Source organism: Mus musculus, chromosome 16 (assembly GCF_000001635.26).
Source record: "Mus musculus strain C57BL/6J chromosome 16, GRCm38.p6 C57BL/6J".
NCBI classification, from domain to species: Eukaryota; Metazoa; Chordata; class Mammalia; order Rodentia; family Muridae; genus Mus; species Mus musculus.
Window position 1 is genome coordinate 16851682 of NC_000082.6, and position 18391 is coordinate 16870072.

The following is an 18391-nucleotide window of genomic DNA, read 5'->3' on the forward strand; positions in this document are numbered from 1 at the left end:
GAAGAGGGGACTATAATTCAGCTTTTAGGGTCTCTGGTGCCAGGAAGGGATAGGGGGGAGGAGGTGATGACTGGCTCCTTAGCACAAGGCCATTTGGCTTATTAGGATGGGAAGCTGTGAAAGGCCTACTTTCTCATGGTATGGTCTCCAACAAGCCAGAAACTAGAAAATGCCAAATGTCCATCAGCTGACGAATGCATAATAAAAATGGTGTATGGTTTCATAATAAAATATTATTCAGCTGTTTAAAAAATGAAATTTTCAAGTGTCTAGATGGAGCTATAAACAATCCTCCAGAGTGAGATAAACCAGACTTCAAGAGACAAACATTGCATGCTTTTCTTTCTTACATGTGGATATGAGCTTTTAAACTTTAGATGTGTGTATTTCTATTTAAAATAGAAAACTAGGTAGTAGGAAGTAACTATTGGTGAGGGGGATTCAAAAGGAAATAAGTGAGTTTATGAGTGTCTTGATTAAGCTAATTAAAAATCTGCAATATATACATGTGTAATAAAACCTCACTATATAATATAATATGTGAACTAAAAAGAATTTTAAAATAAATTTTAAAGTAAATTAATGGCAATTTTTTTTTTTTTTTTTTTTTTTTTTTTGGTTCTGGACCAGGCTATGAAGCAGGTGAATGAGCTAAAGAAGGACAATAAGACCCTGAATGCTGGGAACATTGGTGATGCCTTACAGTGCTGCTCTGAGGCAATTAAACTAGATCCCCAGAACCATGTGCTCTATAGCAATCGCTCTGCTGCCTACACCATGAAAGAAGACTACCAGAGGCCTATGAGGATGCTGCAAGACCTGAAGCCTGACTGGAGCAAGGATTATTCAAGAAAAGCAGCAGCCCCTGAGGTCCTAAACCAGTTTGAAGAAGTCAAATGAACCTATGAAGAAGATTTAAAACATGAAGCAAATAATCCCTAGCTTAAGGAGGGCTTATGGAGGCCAGGTTGGCAGAGAGGAAATTCACGAATCCTTTCAACTTGCATAATCTGTGCCAGAAGTTGGAGAATGATCCCAGGACAAGAAGGCTGCTCAGTAACTCCACCTACAGGGAACTCAGAGAGCAGCTACAGAACAAGCCTTCAGACCTGGGCACGAAACTACAGGATTCCTGGTCACTACTTGCAGTGTCCTTCTTGGGGTTGATCTGGGCAGTATGGATGAAAAAGTAGCAACACCCTCACCCCACCTCCTCCCAAAAAGGAGGCCAAGTCAGAACCTATGGAAGAAGATCTTCCAGAGAATAAGAAACAGGCACTGAAATAAAAGGAGTTGAGAAATGATGCCTATAAGAAGAAAGATGTTGACAAGGCCCTGAAGCATTATGACAGGGCCAAGGAAATGGACCTGACCCTACCAGTATGACTTACATAACTAATCAAGCTGCTGTGCACTTTGAGAAGGGCGACTACAACAAATGCTGGGAGCTCTGTGAGAAGGCCTTTGATGTGGGCAGAGAGATCCAAGAGGACTACAGACAGATGGCCAAAGCTTATGCCTGAATTGGCAATTCCTATTTCAAAGAGGAAAGGTACAAGGATGCTATCCATTTCTACAAGTCTCTGGCAGAGCACCGAACCCCAGACGTGCTCAAGAAGTGCCAGCAGGCAGAGAAAATTCTGAAGGAACAAGAGCGACTGACTTATATCAACCCTGGCTTGGCTTTGGAGGAGAAGAACAAGGGCAGTGAATGCTTCCAGAAGGGGTGGAAGGCCATGAGGCACTATACAGAAGCCATTAAAAGGAACCCAGGAGATGCCAAACTGTACAGCAACTGAGCTCCTGGAGTTTCAGTTGGACTCAAGGACTGTGAAGAGTGCAACCTTCATCAAGGGTTATATAGGGAAAGCATAAAGGACTATTCAGAAGCCATAGGTGTGTACCAAACGGCATTAGACCTGGACTCCAGCTGTAAGGAAGCAGCAGGTGGTTACCAACACTGTATGATGGCACAGTACAACGGACATGATAGCCCTGAGGATGTGAAGAGTCTGGCCATGGCTGACCCTGATGTGCAGCAGATAATGAGTGACCCAGACATGAGGCTCATCCTGAAGTAGATGCAGAAGGATCCCAGGTTCTGAGCAAATACTTAAAGAATCCTGTAATAGCACAGAAGATCCAGAAGCTGATGGACATGGGTCTGATTGGAATTTGGTAATAACTTGCTTTTCCACTCTTCCCTGCACTGATAAGGAAAGGCAAGCTGGGACGGTGGTGAGCAGCACTGGGTAGAGAGGGGAGAAGAAAGGTTTATCTTTGTATTTATACATGTCTACAAGGAAGACAGACTCGTCCAGCACGACCTCGGGCCCTCCCAACACACACATGGTTCACTGCTGCCCTCAATTCCAAGTGTCCTTCCCTGACCACTCCCAGCCTCCCCATCACTGTCTCAGCTGCTCTCTTATAGTTGGTTATTTTTTATTTAAGGTCAGTGGGTGCATACGGGGAGGGAGGGGTATTCTTCCCTACTGAGGGTCCCAGCTGTCTTTATTTGTTCTCACCTATGTCCCTCCTCAATTAAACAAGCCACTCAGGTGTGATTTAAAAAAAAAAAAGCCCAGCTAGCTTAGTTGGTAGAGCATGAGACTCTTAATCTCAGAGTCATGGGTTCAGGCCTCATGTTTGGCACCATCTATAGTGTGCAGTTATAAATCAAACAGTTCACGATGTGGCTGGCTAGGCACTGGCAACTGCAGTCTCACCTGCTCCCATGGTTCCCAGTTCCCACAGCTAGTTTGCTGCCAGGCTGTTCACACTTCCCAGGTCATCTACCCACTGTGGCAAGCCTGCAGAAAGCCTGCTATTGCTAGCTCAGATTCCCTTAGCCCTATAAAATGATAACACCACAGACTTTTACTATACCATCCAGATTTATAACAGTAATTCTCCAACCCCAAAATGCCCATGCAAAGAACACATAATATAACTGGTATAAATTCAAACTGCACACCTAGATCAAGCAAATGTATCTTACATTACTTTTTTCCATCTATGAAATCCCTAGCTACTTGTGGCTCATCCAGGCCACATGGTTCTGTTTCATCTTCCTTTTCCTCCATCTTCTCTCAGTCCTCCATCATCTCTCTTCCTCTCTCTCTCTCTCTCTCTCTCTCTCTCCCTCTCTCTCTCTCTCTTTGTGTGTGTGTGTGTGTCCCCTCTCTAACTTTCAGCTCCACCTTTTCCTTCCACTCTCCAATCCGATGCTGCATGTGCTTCCACTTATGGTGCAGGAGTAAACCGTGAAGACACTCCGAAGCTGGTGACCTCCTAGGACAATAGCAGATGTTTCCAGGGTGAGCACATTGTTTCATAGCCCTACAGAGCTTTTGGAGAGTAGGTGCCAGCAGGGGGCGATATAGGATATGCCCCAAAGCTCAAAACGTTACAGAATAAAGTAATATCACACACACAAAGTAAAAACCAAATACAGGAGCTTACATGAGGAGCTTCAGCACGTCTCTCCCACCTGTGCAGACCAGAAATAACCAATGGAGAAGCCATGAGAGTCTGGATGGTTTCAGAGAGCTCCTTAAGCTATTGAGTTGTTTACTTGCAGAGTTTTGACGGACTTCCAGAAGTGTGGAATATTTCCTAACTCCCTTTAGAACATCCCGAGTCTTCTATGCACAATACCAAGCTTCAGATTCATTTCAGATCCAAATTAACAATCACTGCCTCATACTCCACTGAAGATGCAATACACATCTTTTCTCTGACTGAATCTGTGCTGGATAGTTTTATGTCAACTTTATGTCAAGCTGAAGTCATTTGAGAAAAGTAAACCTCAACCAAGAAGATTCCCCCACCTGTGGGCAAGCCTGTGGTGCACTTTCTTGATTGCTGATTGGTATGGAAGAGCCCAGACAATTGTGGGTGGTCCCGCTCCTGCCCTGGACCAATGGGTCCAGGGTGTATAAGAAAGCAAGTTGAGTAAGAGAGAGGCACAAGCCTGTAAGCAATGTTCCCCCACAGCCTCTGCATTAGTTCCTATCTTGAGTTCCCACACTGACTTTCCCTGGATGGTGGAATACAAGCTGTAAGCTAAAATAAGCTCTCCTCCCTCAAGCTCATGTTAGTCATGTTTTATCACAATTGAACCCATAACTAGGACAGAAATTGGCACCAAGTCTTAGAGTGTGAAAACTTGCTTGACTGGGTAAATTAAGACTGGTCAGTTAAGGCTGCAAATAAACTAAGGTTAAGAAGAAACCAGCATTAAGGAAGCAGAACCTTCTGGGAAGTGTTTCCTCGGGGTCAGCACACAAACCTATAGTGCAAACAGGTCCAAGCCTGGACCTCGTGCTGGCAAACAAACCTGGTAATGTGTGGGATTAAAACCATGCCAGGAGCCGGGCGTGGTGGCGCACTCGGGAGGCAGAGGCAGGCGGATTTCTGAGTTCGAGGCCAGCCTGGTCTACAGAGTAAGTTCCAGGACAGCCAGGGCTATACAGAGAAACCCTGTCTCAAAAAAAAAAAAAAAAAAAAAAAAAAAAAAAAAAAAAAAAACACATGCCAGGAAGTTTGTTAAGGTAAAGCAGGTCAAGAGGAAGAGACTCGTGGGCACACACCTGAGGCTTAGGTGACTCCCAGCTCCCTGCCAGACTCCTGACTTGGAACACATGCCATGCTTCTCTCACATAAAAGAAACGTGGCCTATGGTCACATAGGCTCAAAACAGAGTTCTCCATGCTAATGAGGAACCTAGGCCGGGAGGGCTTAAGCCCATAAGCTTCTCTTCCTAGACATTCCTCCCTGCAAAAGGAATTTAATCTCAGGCCCACCCTGAGAAGTGGTTTTATGCATCAATTTTCCATCATCGACTGTCTCTTTCATCAAGATTCACCATGAGGAACCTGGAGAAGGTCTTTGTCTACAGAGCCACATCCTGTAGAAGGCCTCTCTGCACTCCCAGCCACAACTGCCACCAAACCTGCCTCTGTTAAGCAAAGGACACTCACCCCATGAGACAAGCCAGAGCTCTCCTTCCTCCCCACCCCCTCCCCAGCCCCAGCTAGATGCTGTCCCCAGGCCATGTGGCCCCTGACTCTGTTCTCTGCTCTTCTGTGACTTCCAGTGGCGCCTAGATGTCCAAGAGTCTAAGAACCCCATGGCCCTGGCAATGTCACAGACCCAAGGACCCCTAAATCAGGTCCGACTTTCCCTCATCTCAGACTGTGCTTTCCTATCCCAGGAGCACTTCCCTACAGCTCGTGAACTCACCCGGAAGGCAGCACAGGGTAATCTCAGTCAAACTCCCCAAGTTCCTCCTCCCCAAGCAGCCGTGCCCTGCAGCTGAGCAGACTCAGGCCGACAGTAATGTGTAAGTTTCCCAGGTAATACTGGTTGTGAAGGCATAAAGAGTCATGGAGAGCTGCCGAGTCTTGGCACCATGAAGAGCTTGCTGGTAAACGTGTAGCCTAGGTTGAAGTAGGAGCATTCGAACTGAAAGGGTCTTAGAGAGAAGTTGACACTTGACAACATATAGCAGGACCAGAGTCCCTGCAGATGGCCCAGGAGACTGTTGGTGAAAGTGCAACTCGATTGCAACAGGAGCCTGCAGAATGTTAGAGATGACAATATCATGGGATAACCACCAGGAACAGCAGCAACTCTGTGGTATAGAGCTGGCCTGAGCCTCTGATGGGTGATGCATATGCTTGGCCAGCCCTTGGGAACTAAGAAGTCCCAAAGGCCTGACGTCGAGCTTTACAACATCGAGCTTTACAACATGAACCTTTACCCTGTTTGACTTTGATTTTGCCTTGATCTGATTGTGATGCTGCCTGGTCCTTCCCTCTTGGAATATGAAAATATTTAACTATTTCGTATTTTACAGGAGCCCATAGTTAAGAAGCTTTGGAATTTTACAGATATTTGGAGTTTCAGAGAGACTGGATATTGTAAGAGACTGAACTTTTAAAGTATTGAAATTTTTAGGGACTGTGAGACCCTTAAAATTAGAATATTGTATATTGTGATGTTGATATTGATATGAAACCTTAGGAACAACAAGAAAGCAAAGGTTATGCTGAATTATTTGTGAGTGAAGTTGACAAAGGGTCAATTGTGCTTGCTAGGTTAATGACAATTTGACACAAGCTAGAGTCATTTGGAATGGGGAACCTCAACTAAGAAAAAAATGCTCCCACCAGATTGGCCTGTGGGCAAGTCTATACTGCATTTTCTTGATTGATGATTGATATGGAATGGCCCAGGTGGATATACCACTCCTGGTGGTCCTGGGTGTTATATAAATTATGCTGAGCAAGACATGAGAAGCAAGAAGCAGCCTTGGCCTCTGCATTAGCTCCTGCCTCCAGCTGCTGTTCTGACTTCCTAGATAATAGACTACAAACTGTAAGCTGAAACTGTCCTTCAAAAGTTGTGTTTGGTCATAGTTGGGTTTTTTGGGGGTTTTTTTTGTTTGGTTGGTTGGTTTTTGGTTTTTGTTTTGTTTTGTTTTGTTTTTATCACGTCCATAGAAGCCCTAAGACAGAATTCAAGAGCATGCATGGATCTGTTGTGTCACCACCTGGGAAACCAAGCTGTGGAAGGCAGACGGCAGGAAACACCTGCTAAAGGAGCCAAAGGAAGAGTTGGTGAGGGACCTCAGAGTTCAGCCATCTTAAAAAGCACAAAACTTGTGGATGCAGGAGCTGGCCAACAAAGCCTAGAGAGACAGTCTGCCTTGAGATGCTGCAGAATGTGAATAACCACAGTAACAAAAGGAGAGGAGTTGGAACCTGTCACTTCTTCCAGTATCAGCCCGCCTGCTTGTAACAAATGTGTAGCAATTTCCTCTAAACTGAAACAATGCATACTAGAGGGAGACCTCTTCAGACTTGGAAAGTAGGGGCTGGAGAGAAGGTTCAATGTTTAAGAGCAAGTTTTGCTCTTGCAGAGAACCACAGCTCAGTTCTGAGCACACAACCATCTGTGACTCCAGTTCGAGGCAAACTGCCCCTTCTGGTCTCCTGGAGCATTAGGCCTACATATATGGTGCACATTTCACACATGTGGACAAGACACACATGAAATAAAAATAAGCCAGGAAGTAAAAGAAACTTACAAAACTCAGGAAGTAAACAAATGCATTAAAAAAGTCGCTAGAAGTTCTGAAATTTTCCCATGATTTTATAAGCTGTAATGATTGCTGGGGTGAGACTTTCCAGCCAGCCAAGGTGCCTGGGAATCTCAAAAGGAACTCCAGGGTTCAGCTTTGATGAGACTGCCACTCATGATGGGAAGGCTTTTCAGTGATGCAGCTACCTCTGAGTCACACATATTCTTATAAGTAAAACAAATAATCTCATTCATTTGCCACGTTGGACTTCAGTGGAATTGTAACTGTAGTCTCTAAGCAGTTCCCCAGCTGAGATGAACAGACATCTGTTCACATCTCACCAGGAAAAGTCACACCGCTGCTGGCCACCCCAGTAACCTCCAGACTAAAATTAATCAGAGCTGAGGATAGTGAGGAAAGGGGGCAAAGATAAACCAAGCTGCAACACATAGGACCAGCAGCGAGCAGGAAAGACAGGCTCCATTAAAGGTTAGGTCTTGGGTTATGTTCAATTCTAAGCTCTGCTCCTGACTGGAACGCAACTTGAGCCACTTCCTACTGTTTCTAAGCCTTGAGCCCTCAGCCTAGAATAGAAATAGAAAGCCTTATTTCGGGAGGCTCAAGGTCCATCCTGAAAGGAAGATGGACATGAGGGAAGGGCTGTGCTGGAGGAAGAGAGACGTAGTAGCACATGGACTGAAATCGTGATGAGCACACTTGTGAGCTGTGGCGGGAATTTTTAACCACACCGTTTTGTGCTCCCGGTGGATCTGGATTTCTGGATCTCACACTTCCAGACACACACACACACACACACACACACACACACACACACGTTAATTTTAAAATGCCTTGGCTACCTCAAAGGCTGAGAACTCCTAAACCTTCCCCTGCTACCCCAGGCCTAGTCAGGGAAGTGGCCAGTGGCTACTCATCTGAATTCTCACGTGGCTGGTTGGCTTTCTCTCCTGCAGCTTCTGTGTCCATTGTATCCGACCACTTTATGGCGATCTCCCTTCTCTCTCCTGTGTCCTAGCCTGAGCAATTCTAGGGTCCTGCCCCATGCCCAGCCATTGGCCGTTTGGGGACCAGGACCCCAAACCAATTAGGGACAAGGACCTTTAGAATTTGGACATGCAGCCGGACGGTGGTGGTGCACACCTTTCATCCCAGCACCTGGAAGGATTTCTAAGTTCGAGGCCAGCCTGGTCTACTAAGTGAGTTCCAGAACAGCCAGGGCTATACAGAGAAACCCTGTCTCGAAAAAAAACAAAAAAGAAAAAGAAAAAAAAAAGAATTTGGACATGCAGATTCCTGACTGAATCAAAGCATTAGAACCAATCTCCAACAGTGAGTGACTATTCACCAACCCAAGAAACTGCCATCTCGGGGCACTCAGCTGCACCCCACTGTAAAAAAGGTCATCCTTGTTGATGATTTATACCCCCAAATGGAGGGATGGAGAGGGGCACAAGATTCTTACCTGAGTATCAAAATCTTCCCCTCAATCTGTTGAATACATATCTGCCTTAATTAGCGAGGGCACGGAAAGGCCCTCACCTTTCTGGGTAAGGTTTTCCAGGTGCAGCCTGTTAGGAGGGAGGGGCATCCATATCCTGGTAAGTAACCCCTTACCTATGCTCTGTAAGGAAGCAAAGAAACTCATTGGTTTCCCAGAATGAACTTTGGTGGCATCACGCTTTGACTTGTCACTGGGACCTTAGGAGGAGGGGCACACGTTGCATATGTCTCCCCTAGGAAGGAATATTAGTAATAGCACTATTCCCAGAGAATACTTGGATCGGGAACTCTCCTCTGGGTTAGTTTCCCACTGGGTTCCATGACTCCACAACTCTGCATCCCTGGGCATGCAAGTGATGAGATCGACAAGACTCTCTGGTTGGTGGTAAGATATTTATTGAGTATTAGGCACAGGAAAGACAGTGAGATGGTTAATGGGAAAAAAAACAAAAAACAAAACAAAAAACAACTTTTTCTGGCACTTCAGATCCAGGCCCCTGAGGCTTCAGGGAGGATTGTGGTCTAAGAACACTCAGCAGGTGACACACTCTTCTCCACAGTGTTTCCTTCATGAGTGACCCGGCAGCTGTATCTACTGTGAGGCATCCACTGGTCAGATATCAGTGTCAGGTAGCTGCTGACCATGTATTTGTTGTTGGTCTGTTTGGAGGGTTGGGTTGTCTCTACACCCTGAGTGACAGGGACCCCATCTACCTTCCAGTCCACCACCAAAGTACCTGGGTAGAATTCGCTCACCAAACACACTAGTGTGGCCTTGTTGGCCTGAAGATTCTTTAAGGAAGGCAGGAACAGAGTGACCAAGGGGTCAGACTTGGGCTGACCTGCGCAGATAGAGAAGGAGATAAGAGTTAGCATAGGAGAGCCCACGTGATAAGGAAGCGTCCTTCTCTTATCAGGAGCTCTGTGGCCATTCACTACAGCATCAGTCTTCCATCCAGGGATGCTTCCTTCTTCTCCTCTGACCACTTGAGTCCCCTGGAGAGCAGACAGCCTAGCATCCCATTAGAACATGTTCCTCTTCCAGATAAAATGACCCAGACCCAGACCCTTGCAATCTCAGTTCCCCCGCTGAGACTAAGACCAGCTGAATTCTCTAGCCCCTTGAAGCTGGAACCTGATTTGGGATCTAACCCAGGCCTCCTGGTAGTGAATTGGGATCTGACCCTGGCCTTCTGGTGAGGCAGAGGGCAGCTCCCCAACCTGAATTGCTTCTCCAGTGCTCAGAGACTCCTCTGAGAATTGCTGCTCATTTATTCTGCAAGACTGGTCCTGGAGAGTTGGTCTTGAGGTGTGCCTGCTGTATAAGGGCTTCGGGGCCTGTGCTCCAGATTCCATTTAGTTATCTCACCGAGGATTAGATTCCATCCAGAAAAATCCTCCAACTCCTCCAAGGACCTACTGCTTTGTCCACAGTAATCACAAGACCTATACTGGCTGTGTTCCTGAGGCTCCATCTCCCAGACTAGGAAGGATAGCAAACCCCTGACCATCCAGGAAGTCTCTGGTTACTCCTGATTTCACTTGGCCCCATTTGCTCCTTCATTCCTCATCTAAGTCTAAGGATATTTGAGGAAGATGGACAAGTTAGACAACAGGCTCCAGCCCTCAGGAACAATAGACAGTCTACATTTCTTTTCTAGTAATCATCCTGGGAGGACCTGGTTCTAGTAACCTGATCACTCTGAGCCTTTTGTGTGTCTCTGTGACCTCATGGGCCAGCAGAAGATTAAATTGAACCAAATTTCTCTCTCAGCCTCTGTGGTTTTCTATCTAGGGTGGCCTGAATCTTTGAAGGTGGGGTTCATGGCACCAGCCATGTCCCTGCACCTACTATGTGGTCTTCTTAGTCTGGATGGGCATCTGGGCCTCGGTTTAGATGCTGAGGTGTAGTGGTCTCTATGGCCTGAAAAATCTCATTCCTTGATCTCTTTTTGGGCATCTGCCTCAGAAGAGTAGATGAAGCTGTTAGGGCCTTTCCCTGTGATTTACCTTAGAATTACTACTGCCTTTACAGTTCAGACTGCAAGGCTAGGAAAGGCAGATAGTAAGAATTCCCCAGAGCAAAAATGGACTTCCCTGAGCCAGCTGGATCATGAGACCATGAGAACCACTTACCTAGGATTGTGAGCTGGGTCCCACCACCAAAGACATACCAAAACTGGGGCTTAGATGGAAGCCTATGGGGCGAGCACCTGGGACCTGCTCCCCGTGGGATGATCTGGAACAGGAGCCTGTTGGGTGAGTCAGACACAGAACTTCAGGAAATAAACTATGTCCTTGGCAGAAAATAGATGAGCAGCCAGTATCCCGACAAGTCCATCTATCCATCTCTTACTTCCATCTCTGAATTTTTTCAGTGTTGATGGCAATATCAGGCCCAGCAGATTCTCAGAAATTCCTGGGTGGTATATCTTCTCTGGTGGGTGTGGTGGAACCAGGAATCTCTGGTGAATATTTGTGTGTGCATATGTGCTTGTGCGTGTGTGCATACATGCGTGTGTGCATCAGTTCCTACTGGCCCTATGCTTCCTCCCAGGACCCATGCACACTATATTGCAAGGATTCTTTTGTTTTTATTTCTATCATGAGACTACTATGTAGACCAGGCTGGCCTCAAACTCACAAAGATCTGCCTGCCTCTGCCTCCCAACTGCTGGGATATAAAAGGTGTGCCACCACACCAAACCTTTTTTTTTTTTTTTTCTATTTATCTGAGTAAAAACATCTTGATAGTAGATGAATGGTTGCTGAGAGTCTGAATTAAGTCCTCATGCTTTACAGGCAAGGTCTTCTTGACTGGGTGATCTCCATGGCCATGGTGTCTCCTCCTCCCAACCCAAGACACCCTCACAATATTTAATGGATGTTTTAATAATTACCTAAGAATAAACTTCTAGAACTGCAACTACCTGACTACGATAAACACACACATTTAATTCTAAATGAACTAGGACCATGACACACACACACACACACACAAAAAAACAAAAAACAAAAAACAAAAACAAACGCGCCACCACAGTCTTAATTCTAGCTACTAAAGAGGACTTAGGAAGGAGGAAGGATCTAGGAAAGCTATAGGACGTTCAAATCTTGCATAGGCTACAGAGAGTAAGATCAGCCTGGGAAACCTAGCAAGACCTCTTCTCAAAATAAATGGAAAATGGAGGTGGGCTATGGATGTGGTTCATTGGTAGAACACTGGCCTTGCAATGATCGAGGTACCAAGTTTAAGCTAGCATTTGCACAGCCCCCTCCTCTTAGGCAGATCCTTCCTTCTCACACCCATGGCCTCAATAGCCACCTTCCTTCCCAGTCACTCATTCTAGCCTCTAGTCCGTGGACCTACACGCGTACCTTCCCCAAAAAGCAAGTCTCTTACCTGCCGGGAAGGGCCCATAGGCTAGGCCTGTTGCTTCCCACTGAAGCTCCAGGGCCCACAGCTCTGCTCCTTTCTGCTGAGCTTGGGGAAAGTATGTGGTGGACACCATCCACTAGACCCAACAGCAGCAGCAGGAGGAGAACTTCACACTGCCTGGGGATAGTGCCCAGAGTCTGTCCTACTCTGAGCTTCATTGACCCTCAAGTCCAAAGTCAACTCTAGCCTCACTTGCAGTGTAGATCTCCCGGCAAAAGGATTGTTCCTCCTCTGGTGGCCAAAAGCTATTCCAGTGCAGGTGGATCTGTGTAGCCAAACCCCAGGCTGTCTCTAGTTTCCACCACCAGCAGGCACACCCCAGTGCCCATGGTCACCATCTGTGGAGTTCTCTCCCAAAGGGACTACCCGGTTGTGGTTGGGATGCAAGCCTAACTGTTTTCACTCACAGCTGCCTGTCTTAACCCATCCCTAGAGCTCTGGGCAGCTCTGCCTGACTGATATCCAGGTCCCTGAGGGCCCCTGGGTCTGTGGAGCAGGTCCCCAGGGCTTAGAGGGGCCGTAGAGAGCAACTGAACACCTGCCCCATGGAACAAGAGTCTCTGCAGGTTTAATGCCAGAGATGTAAGGTACAGCTGTAGCTAATGTAGGGCCAGGGGTATCCTGAAAGCAGAAGTATAGGCTCAGCAAAAAGCTGAACTGATCAGGAAAAATGATTAAAATGGTGTTTAGTGCACAATGTTCAGCACCTGTAGGTCTCATATCACAAACTAAGACACCCCAAATTTTTGTAAGTATCACCCATATCTTTAAAAGTAGAACTGGTAAGGCTTAGCTACTCTCCATGACAGCTATCTACAATTCCAGCATTGGGGAGGTTAAGACAGGAGGGTGGTGATTTCAAGGCCAGCCTGTGACATATAACAAGATCTTGTCTCAAAAAAAACAACATAAAATAAAGAAAGTGAATAGAAATTGGGTAGGGGGATATTACCTGCTCTTTGGATACACCGTATGCATTGTGAAATAAAACTTATTTATCAACCGTCTTAATTGTTTTTCAGGATGATCAAAAACATGCAAAGTCTATCCTCATCACTGTTTTCTGTGACCTATAGGCTTCCTGTGGCATGGAAGAACCTCAGAACGTTCTGTACCATCTTCCTCCAAAGCCGATGAGCTTCCTCGGTTGTGGAAGCATTCACTTGGCCACCCAAGACTTCCCCTTCATCCATCCAGCCACACTGTGGAAGGCTGTGACAGGCAGACATCTTGCTGTCCCACTAAGATCATGAGAGCCACAGTGAAATCAGACTCCATGGACTCATGACATTTTGCTTGGATCTCCGTGTCCCACAAACACTGACTGGAAACCCTGAGGGATAAGTGTTACATCTTGAAGTGCTCATGGCCCATCAGGACAAGGACAAAATAGCAGGCTATAAAGTGCAAGTTCCCTTAAAGATGTATGAAGCACAGGGACCTCTGATACCATCTAGCTTTTCCTCACTTGAGGCACATGGCCCTCTCTGCCCACTTTGAACTCCTTATATTTTGGAGATTGGAGAAGGATCCAAGGGACATTGACTAAGTTACCCCACCCCAGCAACCCCACATCCCAGGACCCAGAACCCATGGTTCCCCTTGGAGCAGTGCCAGATCTCCAGACTTAACCCAAATGTATACTGTCCCAACTGTTCTTTGAGCCCTGTCCTATCATAGGCTCAGGGCAAGAAGCAGCCACAGACCACAGCTTCCTGCAGTTATCCAGATGTAGCCATCAGACCATCCCCTTGCTCAACACTCAAGATACCTGATTCTTCTTTGTGTAGAAGGCTGTCTCCTATCCAGATACTTCTGTCCTGCTTTGATAGCAGAAAATACCCCTCTCCTCACACACAGAACCTAGATTTAAATTATATATGTATGCATACACATGTGTATGTGATCGTAAGTGATGTTTTTATAAAAAGATAAAGGGGGGTATGTTCTGGTGGATGTGTGGTGAGGTGTGGGGAAGCGGGTACCTCAGCAGACCCGTGCTGAGGCATCCCTTCCCCCCCCCCCCCCCCGAGGGACCAGCCACATGATCTGGTATAGTATAGAATAGAGTTTATTCAGGGCATGGGGAGGGGAGTCAAGAGGGTAGTAGAGACAGAGGGGGGGGGTAAAGGCCAGCCATGATCATGGGGAGAGAGGGGGAGGGGAATGGGGAGAGAACTGGAGCAGGAAGACAAGAGCAAGAGAGAGCAAGAATGGGGGGGGGGGGAAGCAGCCCCTTTTATAGTGAGTCAGGCACACCTGGCTGTTGCCAGGTAACTGTGAGGAAGTACTTAGAATGCAAACAGTAAGTGTATGTTTGTGCTTTTAGATCATGAAATGAGAAAGGGGATCATGAAAAGAATCTTAAAAGTGACAAAAACGATGATGGAATGCAGGTGACATGAAAGCAGAAAAGGCAGGGTTATCTGTGTGACAGGAGGCCTGCCACAGGAAGCAGGGGGCAGGGCAGTCACAGACTTGGAAAGCAGAATGTATAATAACAAAGTACTGAGAAAACTGGGCCAATTCCAGGACAGACTTCAAATTGCAGTTAAGGAGACTAGGCTTAAAAATGGGCAAGTCCAGGCAAGCACAAGCAAGTCAATAACAAATGGAAAAAATTCCAGGCTCCAGCCTTCACGCCCAGGTAATGGAATGTCCCAGCCACTTGGCCTGAGGCAAGGACAATGGGGCAGCAGCAGTTTCTAGACTTCCTCAGCTACTTCCACAGTAAGTTTCCAGACCTCCCCATCAAGTTTCCAACCCCCACACCACAGTAATGGAATGGCCTTAGGGATGGGCCCAACAGATTAACACAGAGGTCACCTACCCCAGTAGCATGATGTGCTTTAAATCCAGCCTGCAAAGCTCACTTGGGTGTGTCTCTATCTGGCAATGGGGAGACCCCCTGCATGCTGCACTTCTGCAGAATAAACACTCTTTGTGTTTACATACTATTTGAGTTTGGGATACCATTCTTTGGAGAATCATGAACCCTTACAGTACAATAACACAAGTGAATAAAAATGCCAAGATGAAACCCATTACATCATATGCTACCCTGAGACATAATTTTTAAAGATGGAAAAAAAGTGGGGCTCAGTGATCATGAGCACTTGTTACCAGAGGACCCAAGTGTGGTTCTAGTTCTTAGCACACATCAGGCAGGTGTAAGCTCCAGATTCCATGCCCTCTTCTGGCCTCCACAAGCCCCAGCGTTCATGTGGTATGCACTCATGCACACACACACACACACACAAATAAGAAGTAATTTCAAACTTGGAGGCAAAGGCAGGCAGATTTCTGAGTTTGAGGCCAGCCTGTTCTACGAAAAACCACAGAAGAAGAAGAGGAAGAAGGAAGGAGGAAGGAAGAAGAAGAAGAAGGAAGAAGAAGAAGAGGAGGAAGAAGAAGAAGAAGAAGAAGAAGAAGAAGAAGAAGAAGAAGAAGAAGAAGAAGAAGAAGAAGAAGAAGAAGAAGAAGAAAAAGAAGAAGAAGAAAAAGAAGAAGAAGAAGAAATAAAATCATTTCTTAAATGAAAAATAAATTACAAACTGGGAAAAAGACTTGCCCTTGGTATCCATGGTATATGGCTCCATGACCCTCAAATACCAAAGACATGTCCTTTGTATAGAATGTCATATTTGCATATAGTCACTGGTGTGTTACAATAGCAGCTCTAGTCTGAACACAACACACTTGGAACAAGCAGTTCCACGTGTGAAAGGTGAAAGGGAAGAGGTGGTGGCAGAAAGAGAAGGGGAAAAAGAGAGAGGGGAGAGGGGCATTCCCCTTATTTATATGGAAAACGATGTAATGCAGGTAAAGATGGGGGGGTGAGCCAAGTGGATTCTGGGAATATGGTAGCTGTTGCCTTGGTAACGGGTCTGTCACCTATGTGATGTCATAGGTTTGGGAGGTCCTGATACCAGCAGTCACCTTCATTAATCACTGGTTTATAATCAGAAATGTGCGGTTTTTGCCAACTCCATACCAGTTGTGCTAACTCAGGTATTTTGAGGTTAGATTCCTGTTCTTCAGTATAGACTGTAACAGGTGCCTCACCAGAGTATATTTTATTCTTCAGCTTTCAGAAGATACTTCAAGAGGGCCTTGGGTCCTTCTAAACACGAGATCTTCTGATGTCAGGAACTAGGTGTTTGAGTGGTCTTCATGAGCCAGGGTTGAAGCCTAGTTGAGAATCGAACCCAGACAGACTTAGCTGAAGTTTGGTCAAAGACCTTTGCTAGTTTGCACCAACTACAACCTACTTCTAACAGCAGAGAAAATGTGGAGAGCACACCCCAGTAGGATTACAGGCTAGGTAACACAAAGGTCTGTCCATCCCAAATCATCACTCTAGTAACAATGAGGTAAACCTGCTCCACACCTGTCACTTGGCACCTGCTCTCCCCCAAAGTAGAGGCCCAGGGATGGCATTTGCTGGGCTCCTTTGCTCGGTAACTGTGGAGATGACAACAGGAGACCCCATCCTTTGCAAGAAGGTCCCCCTCCAAGATGCTTTTATCATCCATTTGCCCCGTGATCATAACAATAGGGTTCAGACAAATGTTCTGCCTCAGAGATGGGTACCTGGCCAAACTGAGCATGACCTTTGACCTAGCCAGCTCTTAAACTTGTTCTGAGATCACAAACCAGCCAGACCAAATTCAGTAAAAACAGCTTTAATTCTACAATCCAGCCTCCAATGGGGGCTCATAGCAACACCGCAGAACAAGGAAAAGCTGCATAATTCCATCTTCTAGGCTCTGCAAAACCTCACGTTCTACCCCTCCTTCCCATACCAGACTAGCCGAGCAAAGCAAACTCTGTCTTCAGTTCAGGGTCTGAATGTCTCCAGAGCCTAAGATCCCAAATCTGTATACGACTTTTCTCCTTCCCACTCCCTCTCCATCCTCTTCTTTTCCTGGCTCCGGAGCCCCACGGCACAGTAATACACAGCCTCGTCCTCAGGCTGCAGTTCAGAGATGCTCAGATACCCCAGGTTCCTGGTCGTATCTTTGGACCCGGAGAAGCGAGGTGGGATATCGGGACCCTGGTGCTTGTCTGAGTGTGAGAAGTATCTCAGCAGGAACCTGGGAGGGTGGCCCGGCCTCTGCTGGTACCAGTAAATGCTGTAAATGCCAATGTTATGGTCGTTGCTCAGGGTACAGGAGAGGCGGATGGTGGCTCCAAGGGAAGAAGATGCTAATGGTGGCTGATGCACCATGGGCTGAGGGCCACAACCTGAGAAGATAGAAGCATGTCCATCACTGGGGCAGAGCAAGGCCATAGGAGGAGCAAAGAAGCCCTGGGCCCCAAGAGTTTCCTTACCTGTGAGATAGGCCAGCAGCATGAGCAGGACAGACGTCCAGGCCATGGCTCCAGACCTGCAGCACCCTGCCCCCTACAGCCACTGCTCCTGGGCCCTGACCAGCTGGGAAGCACTCTCCTCCCTGCTTTGGGGAGAGGGTCACTGCACCCCTGGTTCCTGCTCACCACCCTCCCAGGCTTTCTGGGCTCTGTGACTCTGTCACTTACCAGAATGGTCTAATGGAAGCCTTTGTGGCTCTGGGTTTGACCCAGGGAAGCATTCTGGGAGGAAGCACCTGCTGGAACGTCATGGGCCAGAACCCAGGACTGCGGGCTTGTCTCCCTGAGGGAGAGTGACCTCAACTCCCCTTGAGAGGCTGAGCCCCAAATAAGCAGATCTGTAGTTCACTTTAAATGCCTGGTAAAGGGGACAAGAGTTTTCTCCTTAAACCTAAGCCTCATATCAGACCCCAAATATGTGTGGGAGCAGTCACTGGGCCTCTTTAGATGTTCCTCTACCATATGTGAGCACACTAAATAAATCTCCTTCCTCTGCTTTTTAGTATTATCTCTTTTAATTACATTTTTATTTTCATTTCTTTTGTGTTCACATGGCCAGCTTGGCAGCCACTGTCTGCCTGCTGAGCCATCTTATAGGTTTCTTACTTGTCTCGTTGACAAGTTGGGGCTGTCATAGCCAGTCTTGGTAACAAAAGGATGGCTTAAAAACATAAGTTTGAGGCCAGCCTGGGTCCACAGTGAGTTCCAGTGAGTTCCAGGATGGCCTTGGCTACATAATGAGACAATCTGAATATATACATACATATATATATATATATATTTTTTTTTTTTTTTAAGACAGGATCCCACTATTTTGCTCTGGCTGGCTATTCTGGAACTCAATGTGCAGATGAGGCTGGCCTCGAACTCACTGAAATCTGCCTTTCTCTGCCTCCCAAGTGCCGAGATCAAAGTTGTGAGCCACCATACCAGGCTATTAAAAAACGGTATGCTAATAAAGTCATCAA

The 18391-nt window shown here is 46.5% G+C and overlaps 2 protein-coding genes and 1 pseudogene across 2 annotated transcripts; 1 reads left to right on the plus strand and 2 right to left on the minus strand.

The window, feature by feature from the left end:
- Positions 618 to 2569, plus strand: Gm5768 (predicted gene 5768; annotated as a pseudogene).
- Positions 8990 to 12304, minus strand: Igll1 (immunoglobulin lambda-like polypeptide 1). The gene is made up of 3 exons (NM_001190325.1): positions 12015 to 12304; positions 10748 to 10863; positions 8990 to 9453 (listed from the first exon to the last, which is right to left on the minus strand). Exons 1-3 carry the CDS (start codon positions 12206 to 12208, stop codon positions 9134 to 9136), a joined length of 630 nt encoding a protein of 209 aa, NP_001177254.1. The 5' UTR covers positions 12209 to 12304; the 3' UTR covers positions 8990 to 9133.
- Positions 12305 to 16719: 4415 nt separating this feature from the next.
- Positions 16720 to 17574, minus strand: Vpreb1 (pre-B lymphocyte gene 1). Its single transcript, NM_016982.2, has 2 exons — positions 17385 to 17574; positions 16720 to 17297 (listed from the first exon to the last, which is right to left on the minus strand). The coding sequence occupies exons 1-2, from the start codon at positions 17428 to 17430 to the stop codon at positions 16915 to 16917; spliced, it is 429 nt and encodes a 142-aa protein (NP_058678.1). The 5' UTR covers positions 17431 to 17574; the 3' UTR covers positions 16720 to 16914.
- Positions 17575 to 18391: the final 817 nt, after the last annotated feature.

Excerpts from the sequence above, each read along its gene's own strand:
- Vpreb1 (NM_016982.2), bottom strand. The coding sequence starts at position 17,430 with ATGGCCTGGACGTCTGTCCTGCTCATGCTGCTGGCCTATCTCACAG. Across the intron at positions 17,298-17,384 it reads GCTGCTGGCCTATCTCACAG|GTTGTGGCCCTCAGCCCATG; the intron begins GTAAGGAAACTC and ends CTATCTTCTCAG.
- Igll1 (NM_001190325.1), bottom strand. The coding sequence starts at position 12,208 with ATGAAGCTCAGAGTAGGACAGACTCTGGGCACTATCCCCAGGCAGTGT. Across the intron at positions 10,864-12,014 it reads CTATGGGCCCTTCCCGGCAG|GCTCCTGTTCCAGATCATCC; the intron begins GTAAGAGACTTG and ends CTCACCCAACAG. Across the intron at positions 9,454-10,747 it reads GACCCAGCTCACAATCCTAG|GTCAGCCCAAGTCTGACCCC; the intron begins GTAAGTGGTTCT and ends CTATCTGCGCAG.